The 16527-nt window shown below is 36.6% G+C and overlaps 1 protein-coding gene across 4 annotated transcripts in view; it reads right to left on the reverse strand.

Moving 5' to 3' along the window:
• The window catches only part of Cntln (centlein), a 250041-nt gene that overhangs the window by 57571 nt on the left and 175943 nt on the right, over positions 1–16527 (reverse strand). For all 4 annotated transcript variants that reach the window (XM_038333679.1, XM_038333678.1, XM_038333677.1 and 1 more), the window contains 3 exons: positions 6715–6892; positions 2360–2444; positions 2053–2276 (listed from right to left, as the gene is read on the reverse strand). In XM_038333679.1, coding sequence (XP_038189607.1) covers positions 2053–2276; positions 2360–2444; positions 6715–6892 — 487 coding nt within the window. The remainder of the gene's footprint in view (positions 1–2052; positions 2277–2359; positions 2445–6714; positions 6893–16527) is intronic.

Raw genomic sequence — 16527 nt, forward strand, 5'->3', positions numbered from 1 at the left:
CACGTCCAATTCCACATGGATTCTGAGCTCAGATCCTGGATTTTGCACAGTTTACCTTGCGAACATGATCCGAGTGACATTTCACAAATTCCTGGATAAATGTTGCTACACTCTGCCAGGAGAGAGACAGGCTATGTCATGCACAGATCAATAATCGCACTGTGTTTCATCAGCCTCAAAATAAAAAATGCTTCATCTGACAAAAGCCATGGCCCTAGAGAATCTGACATATATAAACTGAATAGCTTACAAAAACTGTGTACCACACAATCTACTGGTATAAAGTAAAAGAAACTTTGGGGGTGAGCAATGAGAATCATGGAGTTGTTTTCTACATTTTTATTACTAGAGGCTTAAATAAAGATTATCCAAGGACAATGAAGCTTTTTAAAATCCTATAATTCCTGACAGAAAAAAGGGCCAGTAGTTTACCAATTCCAACCTTTCAGACAAAAGGTATATAAACAATTATCAAAAATATACATTTAGGAAATACTGACAAAGATATCAAAACAATAGGTGAAATTTTAATGCAGGTTCATAGAATCTGACACTTTTATGATTCAAGGGTTTGCTAGCCTATTTTGAGATATATATTCTATATGCTAGAATAACCTAAAATCCCAAGGCATTTGCTGACTGGGCCATGTTCCAGGATCTCTCACTTCACTATAGTCTTTTATTTCAGTTTTGATTGAGCAAATTTAATATTAAATAGATAATATAATTAAATAAGAAATATCACAAATTTAAAAACTCAAATCCTAAAAATTGAACTGCATTATTTAAGACTGTTGCAAAAGTCTGATAAGTAAATATGCTGTTACAGAATTTATCTGCCTCAGAGTAGGGGAATGAAGGATTCTTCAAGAAATTGGAGAAGATAAAAATGATTATTAAAAAAGTAGCCATGTACATTTGCAATACTTATTCTCACAGGCTGCATGTGAATCCTGTGGCCATTCAGATAGCTACAGTTGAGTTCTTAGCAGCAATAGCCTGGGGTGAAAATTTTGTTTTTCAGGTTCTAGTTTAGAAGCATCTCTTCTTAAATTTTAAGAAATAATAGTGTTGTAGTTTTTTTTTTTTTTTTGGATTTGCTGACAAAATGTCATGACCATGCAACTTATAAAAGAAAATGTTTAATTTGGGGCTCATTGTTCCAGAGGTTAAGAGTCCATTGCATCATGGCATGGAACATGGCAGCAGACAGGCCAGGCACTGGAACAGTAGAGAGCTTACATCTTCATTTTTAGTTTTTGCTAATTGCTGCACATTTTTATTAAAATAAGGTTTGGCTTTAGAAGTAGGTTGTTTAGGTCTTTTATAGTATTTTTATTATCTAAAACAATTATAAAATAAATTTGTTTTAATCATATTCTTCCTCTCACCCAAGTCTTTCCATATCACCTCCCCCTCCCTACTCATCTAACTTGAAGTTCTTTCTTAAAAAAAAAAAAACCAATATAACAAAACACTCAGACTGAAGAAAACAAAATATAACCACCCACTAAGAAAGAAAAACAACAGTCACCAAATAAAGGCACACACACACACACACACACACACACAGAGAGAGAGAGAGAGAGAGAGAGAGAGAGAGAGAGAGAGAGAGAGAGAGAGAGAGAGAGAGAGAGAGAATCCTGTGGAGATAGAATGAGAGACCTTGGAACACTCAGCTCTAAATGGGATGTCTCCAACAAATCCCTCCACTCAGAGCTCAGGAAATCCCCTGAAGAGGAGGCAGAAATAGTGGATGACAGGTCAGGGGGGACGAAGGACACCAGAGGATACTGCTCTCTAAATCAACATGAGCAGAGCTCACATGAACCTTTTACTGCCACCAAATTGATCATGGCCCCCACATGCAGTTCTGTGACTCCATGAGGGATCATGTGACAATTTAAGGTGATAGGACCTAGATTAATACCTCAGATTTTTTTTTAAACTTGTACGTATGTCTAACAGATATGGGAACTAAAACCCCATGTAAAATAAAATATCCATATGATCTGCATATTTATTATAACTCAGTCTCAACATTCTCTTTACCTTTATTGTCTGTCTGCTGGTCTGAAATCGCTGCTCGGATACCTGCTGTTGGTGGAGGAGTTTCTTGTTGGCTTCTTTATACTCCTTAGCAGATGACTCTGCTGCTTTCCTGGCGTTATGAAGCAAACTGTTCTGTTGCTGCAAGGAGATAATCCGTTCTCGTAATAAAACAGTGTTGCTACTGGATTTTTGGGCAGGGATATTTTTGCACTTTTCTCTGTTAACTAAATAAAGATAATATTGTTCATAATTTACAAAATCAGATTACATTGATAAAGACACTGTTACTTTTTTATTACACTCTTACCTCTGGCAGGGACCACTGCATGCAAACTCTTCTGTGTGCTTCCACTCTTCTTTTGAAAAGCCATTTTCTTGTAATGAGAAATATCCTAAATTTGAAAGTTTAAAAAAATATTGGTTACTACACATGGCAATGTCAAACAAATTTACATGTCATTTAAAATATATTTAAGTAAATAAGATGTATGGGCAATAAAATTTCTATAATTGATTCCTAAATTATTTTATCAGAAATCCACCTGAATTAATATTTTAATATATACAATAAATTTAAAGTTGAACTATCAACTAGAAGATAGTGACATGAAAGCAACTGAAAAAATGTAGAATCTCACCTGAGGATAGTTCTTAAAAGGAGGAGTGGCAGAATGAGGATCCTAAGAGAGACTTACATAGATCTAATCTGCATGGGGAACAGAAAAAGATAAGGTCTCCTGAGTAAACTGGGAGCATGGGGACCTTGGGAGAGGGCTGAAGGGGAGGGGAGAGTCAGGGAAGAGAGCAGAGAAAAATGTAGAGCTCAATAAAAATGAGTTTTAAAAAAAAGATTGAATAAAGCAATGGCAACAAAACACGGCTACTTAATGAAGCAGTCTCTGGTAGTCTGGGAGCTTTGTTTGGATGCTTCTATTGGTCTGTTTGAATGTAGACATGAGAAGCTAATAACAAATGAACCTCAAATAGTGATAACAACATATTTTTCTTGGTTTCATGCTGGGAGAGGTGGCTCATATTTGGAAGACCAAGGCGAGATGATCACCTTAAGATGCAGACCAACATGGCTCCCACAGGGAGCTCTAAGCCAGCCTGCCTCCGGGGAGCTGAATAGGGTGTCATGTGTGGCATCAGTTCCAGGGAATCAAAGACTTCTTATCCCCTTGTTTCTGGTAAACACTGTTTATTTTCCTAGGATTAGTATCTAAAAGTGTGACAACTGGGTTGTAGTATAAGTGGTAGGTATAATTCTTCAAAAATTATCAAGGAATTTTCTGGAATGCTACATTGTTGCATTCCAGAATCACACCAGCAAAGCCTGAGCCCCACTGTCTGCACTGACATCAGCTCTTGGGGTTGTCATTATTTTCACTGTGCTGTCCTTTGTGATACTAACCTGAATTCCTGAAAGGGTAGTGCTGCCGAACAACTTCTTTTGTACCTATTCGCCACCCAGGTATCATTTTGGGTCAACTGTCTGTCCATGTCTTGCCCAGTCCCAGTGAACTGTTGTCATCTTTTATGGCTAGAGTTTGAGAGCTCTTTATATGACTCAACTTTTATCAGATACTGGGCACCAGCCACGTGGTCTCACTTTCTAAGTAGGATCTTTCGCTTTGCAAAAGTTGTTAATTTTAATGTAATCTAATTTATGGATCTTAGATTAGTATCAGGTCTAAAAAATCTTTATTCATCAAACTCCAGGTTCTGAAGATTTTTCTCTTAGATTTCCTTCTATGAGTTTTATAACCTAAATGTTATACTTATATATGTTATGCATAACTTATGCATAAGACTTAAGATTTAGGTATATATTCCTGTTTTTGCTTAGGAAAAGCCAACTGATCCTGCTATTTGTCAAAACACTATGCTTCTTTAATTGAAATATTCTTTCATCTTCATCAAGGATCAGATGCCAAAAAGTAAGCAGATTTATTTCTAGACATAGCATTTCATTGCGTGGATAAAATACCCTCTGGGGGTATAGTGTCATCCCATGTTATAATGGACGCAATGAGGATTTATGCTGCCTCTGTGGGGCAAATAAAAACAAGTTATGTTTCAATTTTGTACATTTTATTTTGCTTTTTCAGGATCTTTACTTCTTTGCTGGAACTCTTTCTTTATTAATAAACCCTGGCTTTTTTTTCATGCTGTAACCTATCCATGATTACTCACTGAAGCACTTATGAGAACTGCTTTAATATATTTTGTCTTTTGTTGATTGATTTTTCTTATACAAGATGCAGTATCATTGGTTCTATATATGATAATGATTTCCATTTGTACCCTGAATAGTTGAGACACTGTGTGTGAAGACTTTTGATATTATTTGCATTTTGCTTGAACAGACTTCTCCAATTACACTGTTGAAACAAGAGGCAAAACCTCAATTATACAAGTTGAGTATGGAAGCCCAGTCTCTAGAGACACCGTAGTTGAGGAGGGGCACATCATTACTGCTTCACAGGGTGGAAGTTCAGGCTCTCCAATGGGCCTCTGCTCTTACTACTGAAACTGAAGACAGAGACCCTTGTTAAAGTTCCCACTTGGCCTACTGTGACAAGACAAGAAGGCTTGGGGCTTGTTAGGTATGAGGTAATGAAAGTCTTCTCTGGGCTTGGCTTATGAGATCACAGATGTTCAGGAGTCTCTGTAGTCTCCAGTGAAATGAAGAAGCAGTCAAAGCTCCTTTGTGATCCTCTAACACTGTGCCCAGATAGGAAGAGGATATGTAAGAGCTGCCTCCTTATAAATGGCAAGAGCATCTAGGCCTTTAACATGGGAAGTAGAGGCAGAAGTGGAGTTGTATTTTTCATGGTGTTTGGCTGATAAAAGGTAACAATTACATAAAGTTTTCTGTCTTGCAAGGATAACCCTTTCTTCATCCTCTGGATGGAAGGAACATGGTGTAATTAGGGACTTTTATTATCTTTATTTATTACAGTTTATAGGTTGCAGGTGTCTCAATGTCTAAAATATGTGGTCAGAGTTTCTTTGCTGGGCTGACTTTACACACCCATCCCAGGTCATTGGACCTGTTTGTAATTAGAATTATAGCAAGTTTGTATCAGTTTATATCTATATTCCTATCTACATAAGGAGAAAATTGATAAATTGAGTCATATTAGAATTAATATATTATTTTTTTTTTTTGGTTTTTCGGGAGACAGCGTCTACTAGGACAAAGGCAAAGAAGAAGATTGTGTGTGTGTGTGTGTGTGTGTGTGTGTATGTGGAGAGGGAGTCTATTATCCAAACACACACATATACATGTATATACATACATGTATATATATGATATGGTATATTCATAAATATATATAGTAAGATCCCATACCTGGTGTATTCTATGTATAAAAATATAGATAATTAGCTTATAAAATAGACAGACATGAAAAGACAGTTTGCAAAGAATTACAAATGGTCAATAACCACAAAGAAAAGGCTCAATACCTTGGTAATCACAAAAAACCCTCAGTGATGAACCTCAAAATAAACAGAGGTAGCTGAAATGAGAAAGTCTAACATACTAAGTGTTGAGATTTCCATCACCACCTGGGGTGTCCAGAAAAGTGGCCCCATACATAATACAGTAAAAAGTGTCAACCATCATCTCAGAAACTTACCAGCCATGGAGCAATAATTCATGTTTCAGTTTTTACTACAGAAATGGCCACATTTACTCAACAAATGAAATATACAAGAATATTCATTGCAACATTATTTGCAGGAAATCTGAAGGGAAGCCTCTCAAATTCCAGCAGTGTAATTGACAATGTGTGGCATGTTCAGACAATGAGATACTATTTACAGGACTGAAAATGAATGGACGAGAGAAGCCAGGCTTCCCATGACCTCACGTCATAATGCTACAGAAAGGAGACTTGATCAAAACTCGAAAAGATAAAGTGACAAAAGTCAAGATAATGGTTATTTCCAGGGGTTGGTGACGAAGTCCAATATTTTCCAGATACACTGTCTACAATTTTGTTATTTTTTTCTGTTAAAATCAAGTGTAGATTTAATCAAAAGCGTTTACATTTGCTTGCATGTCAATGAGAGCTCGAGTTTCTTGTTTCCAAACTCTTTAGGCTGTACATGTATAGTTACTAATAAACAAAACAATCCATAAAGTAATACACAGAAAAATAGCACCAACAAAAATATTTTAAGAAAGATTTTTAAAATAGGGTCCCTCACTGTGAATTAAACTGGGCTAGCCTACGGCTCTTGATTCTCCTGCCTCAGCCCCAAATAGTAATTTCTATAGGAAACTACCAATTTATCATTAGTCAAGTAGCAGAGCATAGTAAGAATAAATAACTTTATTTAAGCAAACAAAAGCATAAATTTCTTTGCTATATTTAATTTTCTTAAAAAGAATTATAAACTTATTATTAGTTTTTCATTCTTTCCTCTGTCTGAGACAAGAATATCTTAAGATTTATAAGCATAGTGTTTATTTTCATTTTATCTTGCAAATATAGCAAAGTGGTTCTAAAAATGATTCAAAAGTATTTTTACTGTGTATTTTCAAAAGACATAATTGTAGGGATTCAAATGTAATCAATGGCACATGTAACGATCTGAGTTAGATGAGGTTAAGGACACAGTGTAGAACTAAGCTAAGCTCTAGCCTACCTTCAGGGCTTTGCCATCCTCGTGGGAGCATGTCTGCATTTCCCTTTGTTGAGCAGAGCTATCTTCTGTTTGATCAGTTTCTTTCTGGTCTCCACCGTCTTCTATAGGGCTTATTTTCTGAGATGTTTCCACAATAATTGTTCCCAAATTTTGAGACATTTGTGTTTCAGAGTCACTGCTTCAAATTAAAACAAAGGGGTGGGGGTAATGAGGCTACAAATCCCAACAAGGTATGCTTGCATATGCACTTCTCTGCATATGGTGGCCAAATGGCATAGATCATAGATCATATACAAAGACAGAAGCCTAATTTAGGCACTCGGTTCTCAACGTTAATCCATTTAAACTTCTTTACAGATTTAAAGAATTTCATCAAGAAACTAGGTAACTGGCTCCATCCCTGCTAGCATTCTGCAGCCTTCTGTGGAGAGCCAGCTCGGGAAGCACATGCTGCCTCACTGTCAGTTTCTGGGCCAGGGCACACAGAGTTTAATTATTTTTTTTTTTAACAGAAATAGCTTCCCACCAGGCATAAAATTTTTGTCTCTTGGGCTTCTATCATGGGTTATCGTTTCATTTCTTATGATTGAAATAGTACATCCACTATGAACCAGAAAGTTTTGTAACATAAGGGTTAAAGAGGTAAGCATATAAAATAGGGGAAATAATCTGAAAACACTGCCTTCTTGTAACTTGTGTCATCCTAACGATTTGGAAAATGGAAGCAAATGAGAATAAATAAAATACACAGTGCACGAGTAGTGATGTGTCCAAGAGAAAAACAAATTAAACCATGAAGAGATTAGACATTTTGAAGGTCATTTCCTAGCCATCACAGACATGCAATTACAACTACATTAAGAGGTCCTCTCCCTCCAGACAGAACAGAAGTCATTACAAAAATGAATAACAGCCAGTTCTGGCAAGGATGCCAACAAAAGAGAACTCTCACATAAGACTATGATATTGAAAACTAGAAAAACCATTGTAGAAATCAGCATAAAAGTTCAAAAAATAAAACTAGATCTCTCCTGTGATCTATCTCGACCATTCTTGGGTACTTACCAAAGGACTTCAAGTCAGTAGGCCAAAGAGATACTTGGACAATGTTACTGCAGCACTACTCACAGTAGCTAAGCTATGGAAGGAAACTGAGTGTCCATCACAGGAATGGATGAAGATGATGTGTGTGATATAAAGGACACAGTGGAATTTTTTTTCCACCAGGAAGAACAAAGTTACATTATTTGAAAGAAAATGGATGCAACTGGAGATAATCACTAAGTGATAAAGTCATTCTCAAAAAAAGGCAAATCTCATGTTTTCTCTTATTCACAAGTAAGGTTTTATACAGATATATAAAAGCACATCTGATATGATAGTAGATGTGGTGGTTTGAATAAGAATGACTCACATAGGCTCATATATTTGAATGTCCAGTCAGCAGGGAGCAGAGCTGTTTGAAAGGATTAGAAATACTAGGACGGGTCGCCCTGATGGAGTAGGTGTGGCCTTGTTGGAGGAAGTGTGCCACTGAAGGTGGGCTTTGAGGTTTCAAAGCCATGCCCCAGAGAGACTGGGGCTCAGTCTCTCTCTGCCTGCTGCCTAAGGATCAGAATGTAAAGCTCTCAGCTTCTTCTCCAGTACCATGCATGCCTGTATGTTGCCATACTCTCTGAAACTGTAAGCAACCCTTGATTAAATGCTTTCCTTTATGAAAGTAATTCTGGTAATGGGGTCTCTTCACAGCAATGGAGCAGTGACTGAAACAGAAGGAGTGAAAATGTTTAGAAAAACAACAAGGAGTGAAGGGTGCAGGTGGAATATGCTGGCAGCATATCAGAGACTTGAACAAAGATATAACTCAGTACCATATAGAGCTACCATTAAATTTTATTATTTAAAAAAATAGACAAGTTTTAATGTTGAAAGGGACATAAAACTTTCACATGGATATATATATATATATATATATATATATATATATATATATGAACTATTTTCACATAGATACATATTCCTTGAGACATCTTTAGTGGAAAAACTCAAGGTTTATTCTAATTTTTGTAATCAAAATGATTTTGAGGTGCTTTACTGCCTTGGTAACTCTAGCACATGCTCAAGCTTAGGCTGATGTAATGTAACAGGAATTCAAGTTCACGTCCTAAGAACTGTCCACTAAGGGTTATATAGAGGAGCTCTGGAAGTCTAAAATTGTGAAAGTCTCTCTGACATGTCCATTCTAAAATAGTCATACAGTATTTCTATATATTCACTGTTAAATATATTATTTTTTTCAACAGTAGCTAAACAACTAGCATTTTGTACTCAGTTAACTTGCTCTCTAGACTTCTGTATAACTGTATGTTCCTCATTTGCTGAGATCTTTGGGACTCACGATTCTACACTGTGAAGTATTTTCTACCCTTATATTTATATCTGTTTTCAGATTTTCGGGTGCTGTTTTAATGATAATATTGATAAGCAGGCTTTGTTGGGATTCAGACACACTGCTAGTGTAACAGTGCTCTAAAATAATGTAGGATGTGCACTGGGCATCAGGTAAGGGGTAGAGCACTTAGTTATGGTTCAGTCCGCTGTGTGAAGGTAGAGAGCTTGTCAAGACTCACCTTTAAGAAACCCATGAATACTTACAGAAATCAGGTGTGTGTGTGTGTGTGTGTGTGTGTGTGTGTGTGTAGGATATGTCTAAGTACATGCTTGTGTGTGCATAGACATGAATGCATGTGTGTGTGTATGCCTGTAGAGGTCTGAAGTTTATATCCTGTATTTTCCTCAGCTGCTCTTAACCTTGTTATATACAAGTTCTCTCATTGAGCCCAGAAATCAACAGTTACATAAACTCTGTGGTCAATGAGCTCTAGCATTTACATGTCTCTACATCAACACCCCCTGCCATGAAAGAGATAGCTATGTGTCATAAAACATGCCTTTTCATGGGTGCTAGGAATAAGGATTCATGTAGAAAGTTGTTTCCTGTCTGACTCAGTCATCTTCCCAGCCCTAGATCTTCATTTTAAAACATTTATGAATGGCTCTTTTATAATGTTCTGATACTTTATTTAGGTTTGATTTAAACAACTTCTTTTTGTTTTATTTTTAAATGTCAGAATAGCAACATACCAAATATATAATTTCTTTCAATATTCTGAAACTCAGCATGTTTAAATAAGAACAGTAGATTTGATATACTTACATATTCTGTCATTTTATTAACATGGATATTTCTATTTGTAGTCTCCCCCTCCTTTCCACAGGTCAAAAACTTAGCAAGAATTCAACATGCAATTCTAAAATGGGGAAAGTGGCATGATTATTATATTTAGTTATGTATTTAGTGATAGATTCAATTAAAAATATCTCTTTGAGGTAGAGTGGCTTTAGAGATGGGGCAGTGTTTTGTTCTTATTTTCCTTCCATTTTCTCATTTTCAAAAAAATTAATCAGTGTATGCATTGTTTCATGTATGCAGGATACACTCACTGATGAGAAAGTTCTACAATCATTAGGCCCTGAAAGCCTACTCTAGCCATACTCTAGCCAGGAAAAAGCAGATACTAAACACAATACATTTGAAAGGTTATACAGTGCTCTATAAGGTAACGAAAGCCATTGGAAAACAAACTATGCAGAGGAAGAGGAAGAAGTCCAGAGTCCAAGATGTAAAATGAGGATAATAATCTGGAACAGAATGACCTTAGGGAAGTCTTAGAGAAAAGGCAAAGTAGATGGATGGCTAAGAAATTCATGCCACACAGAAGGTAGGGCGTGTAACATGAAGGGGCCAGGCCTGCTTGTTTGGGTTTCTGTACCGTCTGGTACCCTACAACTGTTTAGCCCCAAAGAAAATCACACATATGTCTCTAAAGTTATAAAGCTGATTGACCCATTAGCTCTAGCCTCTCACTGGCTAACTCTCACATCTTGATTAACCCATTTTTCTGATCTATGTTAGCCATTTGGCTCACTACATGTTTTCAGTGGGGCAGATCACATCCAGCTGCTTTGGTGATCTGGGCAGGAGTAGGAGGAATCAACTTCCTCCTTCCCAGAGTTCTCCTGTTCTCATTACATCATTTGTATTTCCTATCTTGTTTTCCCGCCTATACTTTCTGCCTAGCCAATCAGCATTTTATTTAAAACATGATTGACAGATTACAGACAATTCTCCCGCAAGGGCGCAGCTGAGACAGGTGTCCCTGACCAACAGGAAGAAATAACAGTTCACTGTGGCCAGACAGATGAGAACTTCCTGGTTAGGAAACTTGATAAATGATGAAATGCATGTCAGGGTTGTAAGAACAGAAGTGATGAGGATAGTCAAAGAGTGTTTTTAGAAGAAACCCATGATAATTTCCCAATTGATTGGAGGTTGGGAATGTCTTACGCAAAGATGATTCCAAGGTTTTGTTCAGAATAAGTGAAAGAATTGTTGCTATTTAGGAAGGGATTCTGTGTGGGGGAGTTTGGGAGTACGATTTAGGAAAACAGACACAAAATATAATGTTAAGCTGACTTTTAACTTAATTAATCTTAAATTCAGGAGAAAAGTCTTCTACATTTATTTAAATTTTGGGGTGGCTGCAATGACATTAATAAAGTATTTAAGGATTGTATTAACAAATGCTATGAAATCAGAAAAAAATGTAAACTAAGAAAAAAAAAGGAGATGTCCAAGGATTTAAACTCCTAAAAATAAAGAAGTGGGAGAAAAGGGGAGAAGAAAACAATAAATAGCATAGCCTTGAATGTCACCAATGGTGAGGTGCTCTGTCAGTGACTGCTACATACAAAGCAGAGCAAGGTGAAGTATAGACATCAACTCTATCAGAAGGTGTTGACAGGTCAAATAAGGCAAGGATTGAGAGTTGCCCTTTGCATTTGTTGATTATGGTCATATAGAAAAAACAAGATATTCTAGAAAATGATGAGGTAGAAAAATTTGGAAATAAGGAATAAAAAAAATGCTTTGACACAAGAGTAGTGATGGGTATTGCCAATCTTCTGATTTCCAGACATGGTCTAATTCCATCTCATTTAGGGTAATAGATGTGACTAATATGGTGTCTCTCTCATGACTGTTAATGCAATGGACCGAGGAGCTAAGTGGAAACAGTCCTAGCTACTGCCTCCTCAGACAGCAGTGGGATTCCAAAGGGAAAGTTATTCTGCCTTGAGAAATAGGATCCTTTTTCTGTTGTTGGAATAAACAGAATAACCAATACCAATCTGGGGGAGGAAAACATTTCTTTCAGGTTATAGATAACAGTCCATCATCGAGGGAAACCAAGGCTGGGACTTAAGGAAGGAGTCTGGACCCCAAATCATGAAGGATTCCTGATTACTGGCTTGTTTCCAGGTTCACATTCAGCTACCTTCCTTATATAACTTAGGCCCATCTGCCCCACGACGGTACCACCCTCAGTGGAATGAGGTCGCTTATAACAATTACAAATCAATAAAATGGCTGACAGACATGCCATCCAGGATTATGTGGTAGAGGCAATTTCTCAACTGAGGTCCCTACTCACACATGTCAGGCTGACAATGAATATAAGCCATTACAATTCTCAAACTACTAAGCACAAGATCAAAATAATGAGAAACAAAATCTCCAGTGTGTTATTTGGTTAAAAGTTGATAGAAGACAACTTTAACCTATAAGATTTATTTTTGAAACTATGCATTGCTATCAATGAAATAAAAAATAAATATTAATTAAGTATATTTTATGTGGGATTTCCCTCTGAATGCTGTGAATATGTTTTATTACCATTGGTTAATAAAGAAGTTGCTTTAGACTATGGCAAGAAAGAATAAAGCCAGGCAGGAAACAGAAACAGGGATATATAGAGAGAGTAGGTGGAGTCAAAGAGACGCCATGTAGCTGCTGAAGGAGACAGATGTTGGAACCTTACTGGTAGGCCACAGCCTCATAATGATACATCAATTAATAGAAATTGGTTAATTTAAGATGTAAGAGTTAGTTAATAAGAAGCCTGAGCTAATAGGCCAAACATTGTTGTAATTAATAGCATTTCTGTGTGATTATTCAGCTCTAAGAGGCAGGGAAATGAACGAGTAGTCTCAGGTTACAAATGGCACCCACTCCATGGTGCATAGATCCACATAAGACCTAAAAAAGTTTTAGAGAGAGAGCGAGCTTCTAGACCCACTAAAATAGGAGCCAAGTACAGTTTCTTGGTAGCCACTTTTTTTTACATAGGCTCTGTTTGCTGGCAGTGAGCAGAAGCATGGCTCCTTTAAGAGAAGGCTTCCTGTCTTAGCATTAGCAGCAAAAACTGCATGGCCTCTTTAATAAATGGTTTCCTGGTTCATGCTGGCAGCACTAACTCTGGCTCTTTTGGGAGGTTCTGCACTTAAATGGGGTTTGTGAACAGCATGCTACTAGTTGCTTAATGGCAACAGAGACCTGCTGTTTCCCTGGGCTAGTGAGCATGGCTCTCAGAGGTGGTAAATATACCTCCACTACGATGGACAAGGCAGAGGAAATAGGCAGAGTAGGTCCTAGCCATGCGTGCTTAACATTTTTTTTTTTTAAAAAAGCACAACTGGACAGAAAACGATTACAGATACAAATAAAAACAGATTCAGACTAAAAATAAATCTTTGAGTGAATCACAGTGTGTTTAAAAATATATGTAGAGAGGAAAAAAGAATATACACAAGAGTACAGATAGTCATATATTAAAGAAATAAAGAGAATAAAATATTAAAAAGTAATAAAGTAAATAAAAAGCCATGCAAAGTTGAACAATACACACAGAATCTGAATTATGTATATTATTGCATTGTTTTTAATTTTTCAACTGTTAATGAGCTCACTTCACAGAGACATTTGATTCTGGGGGCTGCTAAGTTAAACCAACATAAAGATATCTTGACTTCAAAATTTGGGTTTAAAAATATATTGCTTTGGAAAAGAGGTTCTGCTTTTGTTTTCATAGAAGACAAGAACCTGTGGATTACTTCAAGTTTAATGAGGTTTTATGGAACAAGACCCCCTGAAAGATCTCTGTGAACCCTAAAAATACTTCACCCATCAGCAGGAAGCAGTTCGGAGAAAACAACACCCAAATTCCCAAAATGATTGTTTATAAATATTTGTTTTCATTTAAAGGGGATATTATTTAGAAATGAATAATTTACATTGGTATGAACTTTGGTCTATTGATACAAATTTAAGGTTAATTTGTTACACCATGTATATGTATTTCTGATCATTTAAGGTATTATGTTTATGCAGCTGATTTAAAAATATAATGTATAATTAAGAAATACACATTAATAGTCATTTATAATAGTCAAACTTATAGTCATGTTAGATTTTCTAGATATACAGAGATATATTACAGATGGTTAGGTATTCTTCAAACATTTCAAAAACCTACAAAACATGGTACTTAAAATATTTCAGTAACAGACTTTTCTCGACAATGAGGTATGTCTGCTTCTTGCAGAACCATTCATAGAGGTTGATGGGCATTGAAGAAACTTGTTACATTATTTGCATTCAATGTGACAAGGCAAGTCATTTGGACAGGAAACTGCTCTTGCCTGAACTGCTTGATGGTATGCTGTATGAACTGAACACACAGGACCCATAGAAAAGTGACTGTTGAATTTGCCAAAAGAAAATAAAATGGTCCTTCAGGGTTCCTGAATCATGAAAGAGTCTGCCAAATATTCTGCAGTACATAGAAGAAAGCAACTAACAAACTTTGCCAGTACAAGGCAAAACAGATCTCCAAATTTCCTGCTTCATGAAAATAGTATGGGTCTATAGGCTGAGGATGGATTTCTCAAAGTTACAGAAGAAATTTGGTGACTATCCAGGGAGCAAGATGCCTCTCTCATTTCTAGAACTTTGGAAATTGCTTACAAAGCACTTCGATTTACTTAGGTAATATATCCTTCTGAGGTCTTTGTTGGAGTTGAAGACAGATAGTTATAGCTTTCCTTAGTTATGATAAAAGATAAATTTGATATGAAACTTTCCAGATACAAATAGACTAAATAATGTAAGTTTAATTATTGCTTAATACATGTTTTGTTATATTTAATTTTACTATGTTAAAGTTAAAACCTTCCTTTTTATTTAAACAGATAAAGGGAGATGATGTGGAATTTCCCTCTGTATGCTGTGAATATGTTTTATTACCTTTGGTTAATTAAAAAAAAAAGCTACTTTGGCCTATGGCAGGGCAGAATAAAGCCAGGTGGGAAATCTGAACAGAGATATATATAGAGAGTAAGCAGATTCAAAGTAACGCCATATAGATGCTGGAGACAAAGTCTCCATAAGGAGACAAATGCTGGAAACTTACTAGTAGGCCACAGTCTCATGGTGATACATTGATTAATAGAAATGGGTTGATTCAAGATGTAAGAGTTAGTTAATAGGAAGCTTGAGCTAATAAACCAAATATTATTGTAAGTAATATAGTTGCTGTGTGACTATTTGGGTCATGAACAAGCAGTCTCTGCTTACACACTTCCTATACTCAATGTCTTCTAGCTGCTGCCATAACTAAGCTTAGAAGAGAGTATCCACTACTCTAAATAGTCTGTCTCTACTGTATAATGTGGTAAGATCAGAAGACTCCGTGACAGACTTCATTATCACATATCCTTTGTTAGCAAATGTGTCTTCAACTCTATGTAATTATATATAAGACACCATAGGCATATAGGTATACACACACACACACACACACACACACACACATATATATATATATACAAGTCCAAAGATGTTGGCATTAATAAAAGTCCAAAGGAAAATGAATGCACAAAACAATTTTCTGTTATCAGGAAACAACTTGCTGTCATTTATGACGGAAGAGGTCCATTGCAATCACCCAGAGGCTAAGGGGCTAACTATCTCCTCTGGAGAACCTAGACACACTGGGGCTTAGAATTGACTTCTGTTTAATCTTAAATGGTACCAGTCCTTATGTGAGTGTTAGCAAGAGGCCATTTGTCTTGGACTCATGCAAAGTTGTGGCCTGTACTATCAGAGCTAGCTATCCTGTTCCTTACATAAGGCAGAAATGCCTGGATAACAGGCCACTGTCACATGATGTGTCACTCTGCTCACACATCATGACTGATGTGGGCTGACCTTGCTCCAAAAGGTCTATCTAACTCCCAGGAAACTCCCTATCCATAATCTTCTAATTTTTCCCTCAAAGATTTTGATAAATGAAAAGACTCTTCATGTGACTTACTCTCCCAGTATTTAATATCAGACTTCACTGTTTTCTTTGGAAGGGAATGATGGATGGTGAACAGTAATAAAGTACATTACTTGTGATTTTCCAGAGGCTTTAGGATGAACCTGAACAAGTATAGTTTCAGGACTTGCTTACAGTTCAGAAGCTGAGGCAGGGACCATGGTAGCAGGCATGCAGCAGGCAACATGGTGCTGGAGCAGTAGCTGCAAGATTACATATAGAGACTACAACCACGAGGTGGGGGGTATGAGAAGGCTAACTGAGAATGTAACGGGCTTTTGAAACCTCAAATGTCCACTTTCATTGATGCACTGCCTTCAACAAGGCCACACTGTCAACTTATCTCTCCTGCTATCTCCTCATTGATACTCCCCAAATAGTCTCCTTTCTGCTTTCCATATTCCATATAGTCTTGCTTTTATTTTCATCTGGCACATACAACATGTATATGAATATATATAAATAATAATTTATATATAAATATATATGACACATGAAATAAAACATTTTGTCTTTCCCCCATTACCCTCTCCTT

The sequence above is a fragment of the Arvicola amphibius genome, chromosome 6, assembly GCF_903992535.2.
Source record: "Arvicola amphibius chromosome 6, mArvAmp1.2, whole genome shotgun sequence".
NCBI lineage: Eukaryota > Metazoa > Chordata > Mammalia > Rodentia > Cricetidae > Arvicola > Arvicola amphibius.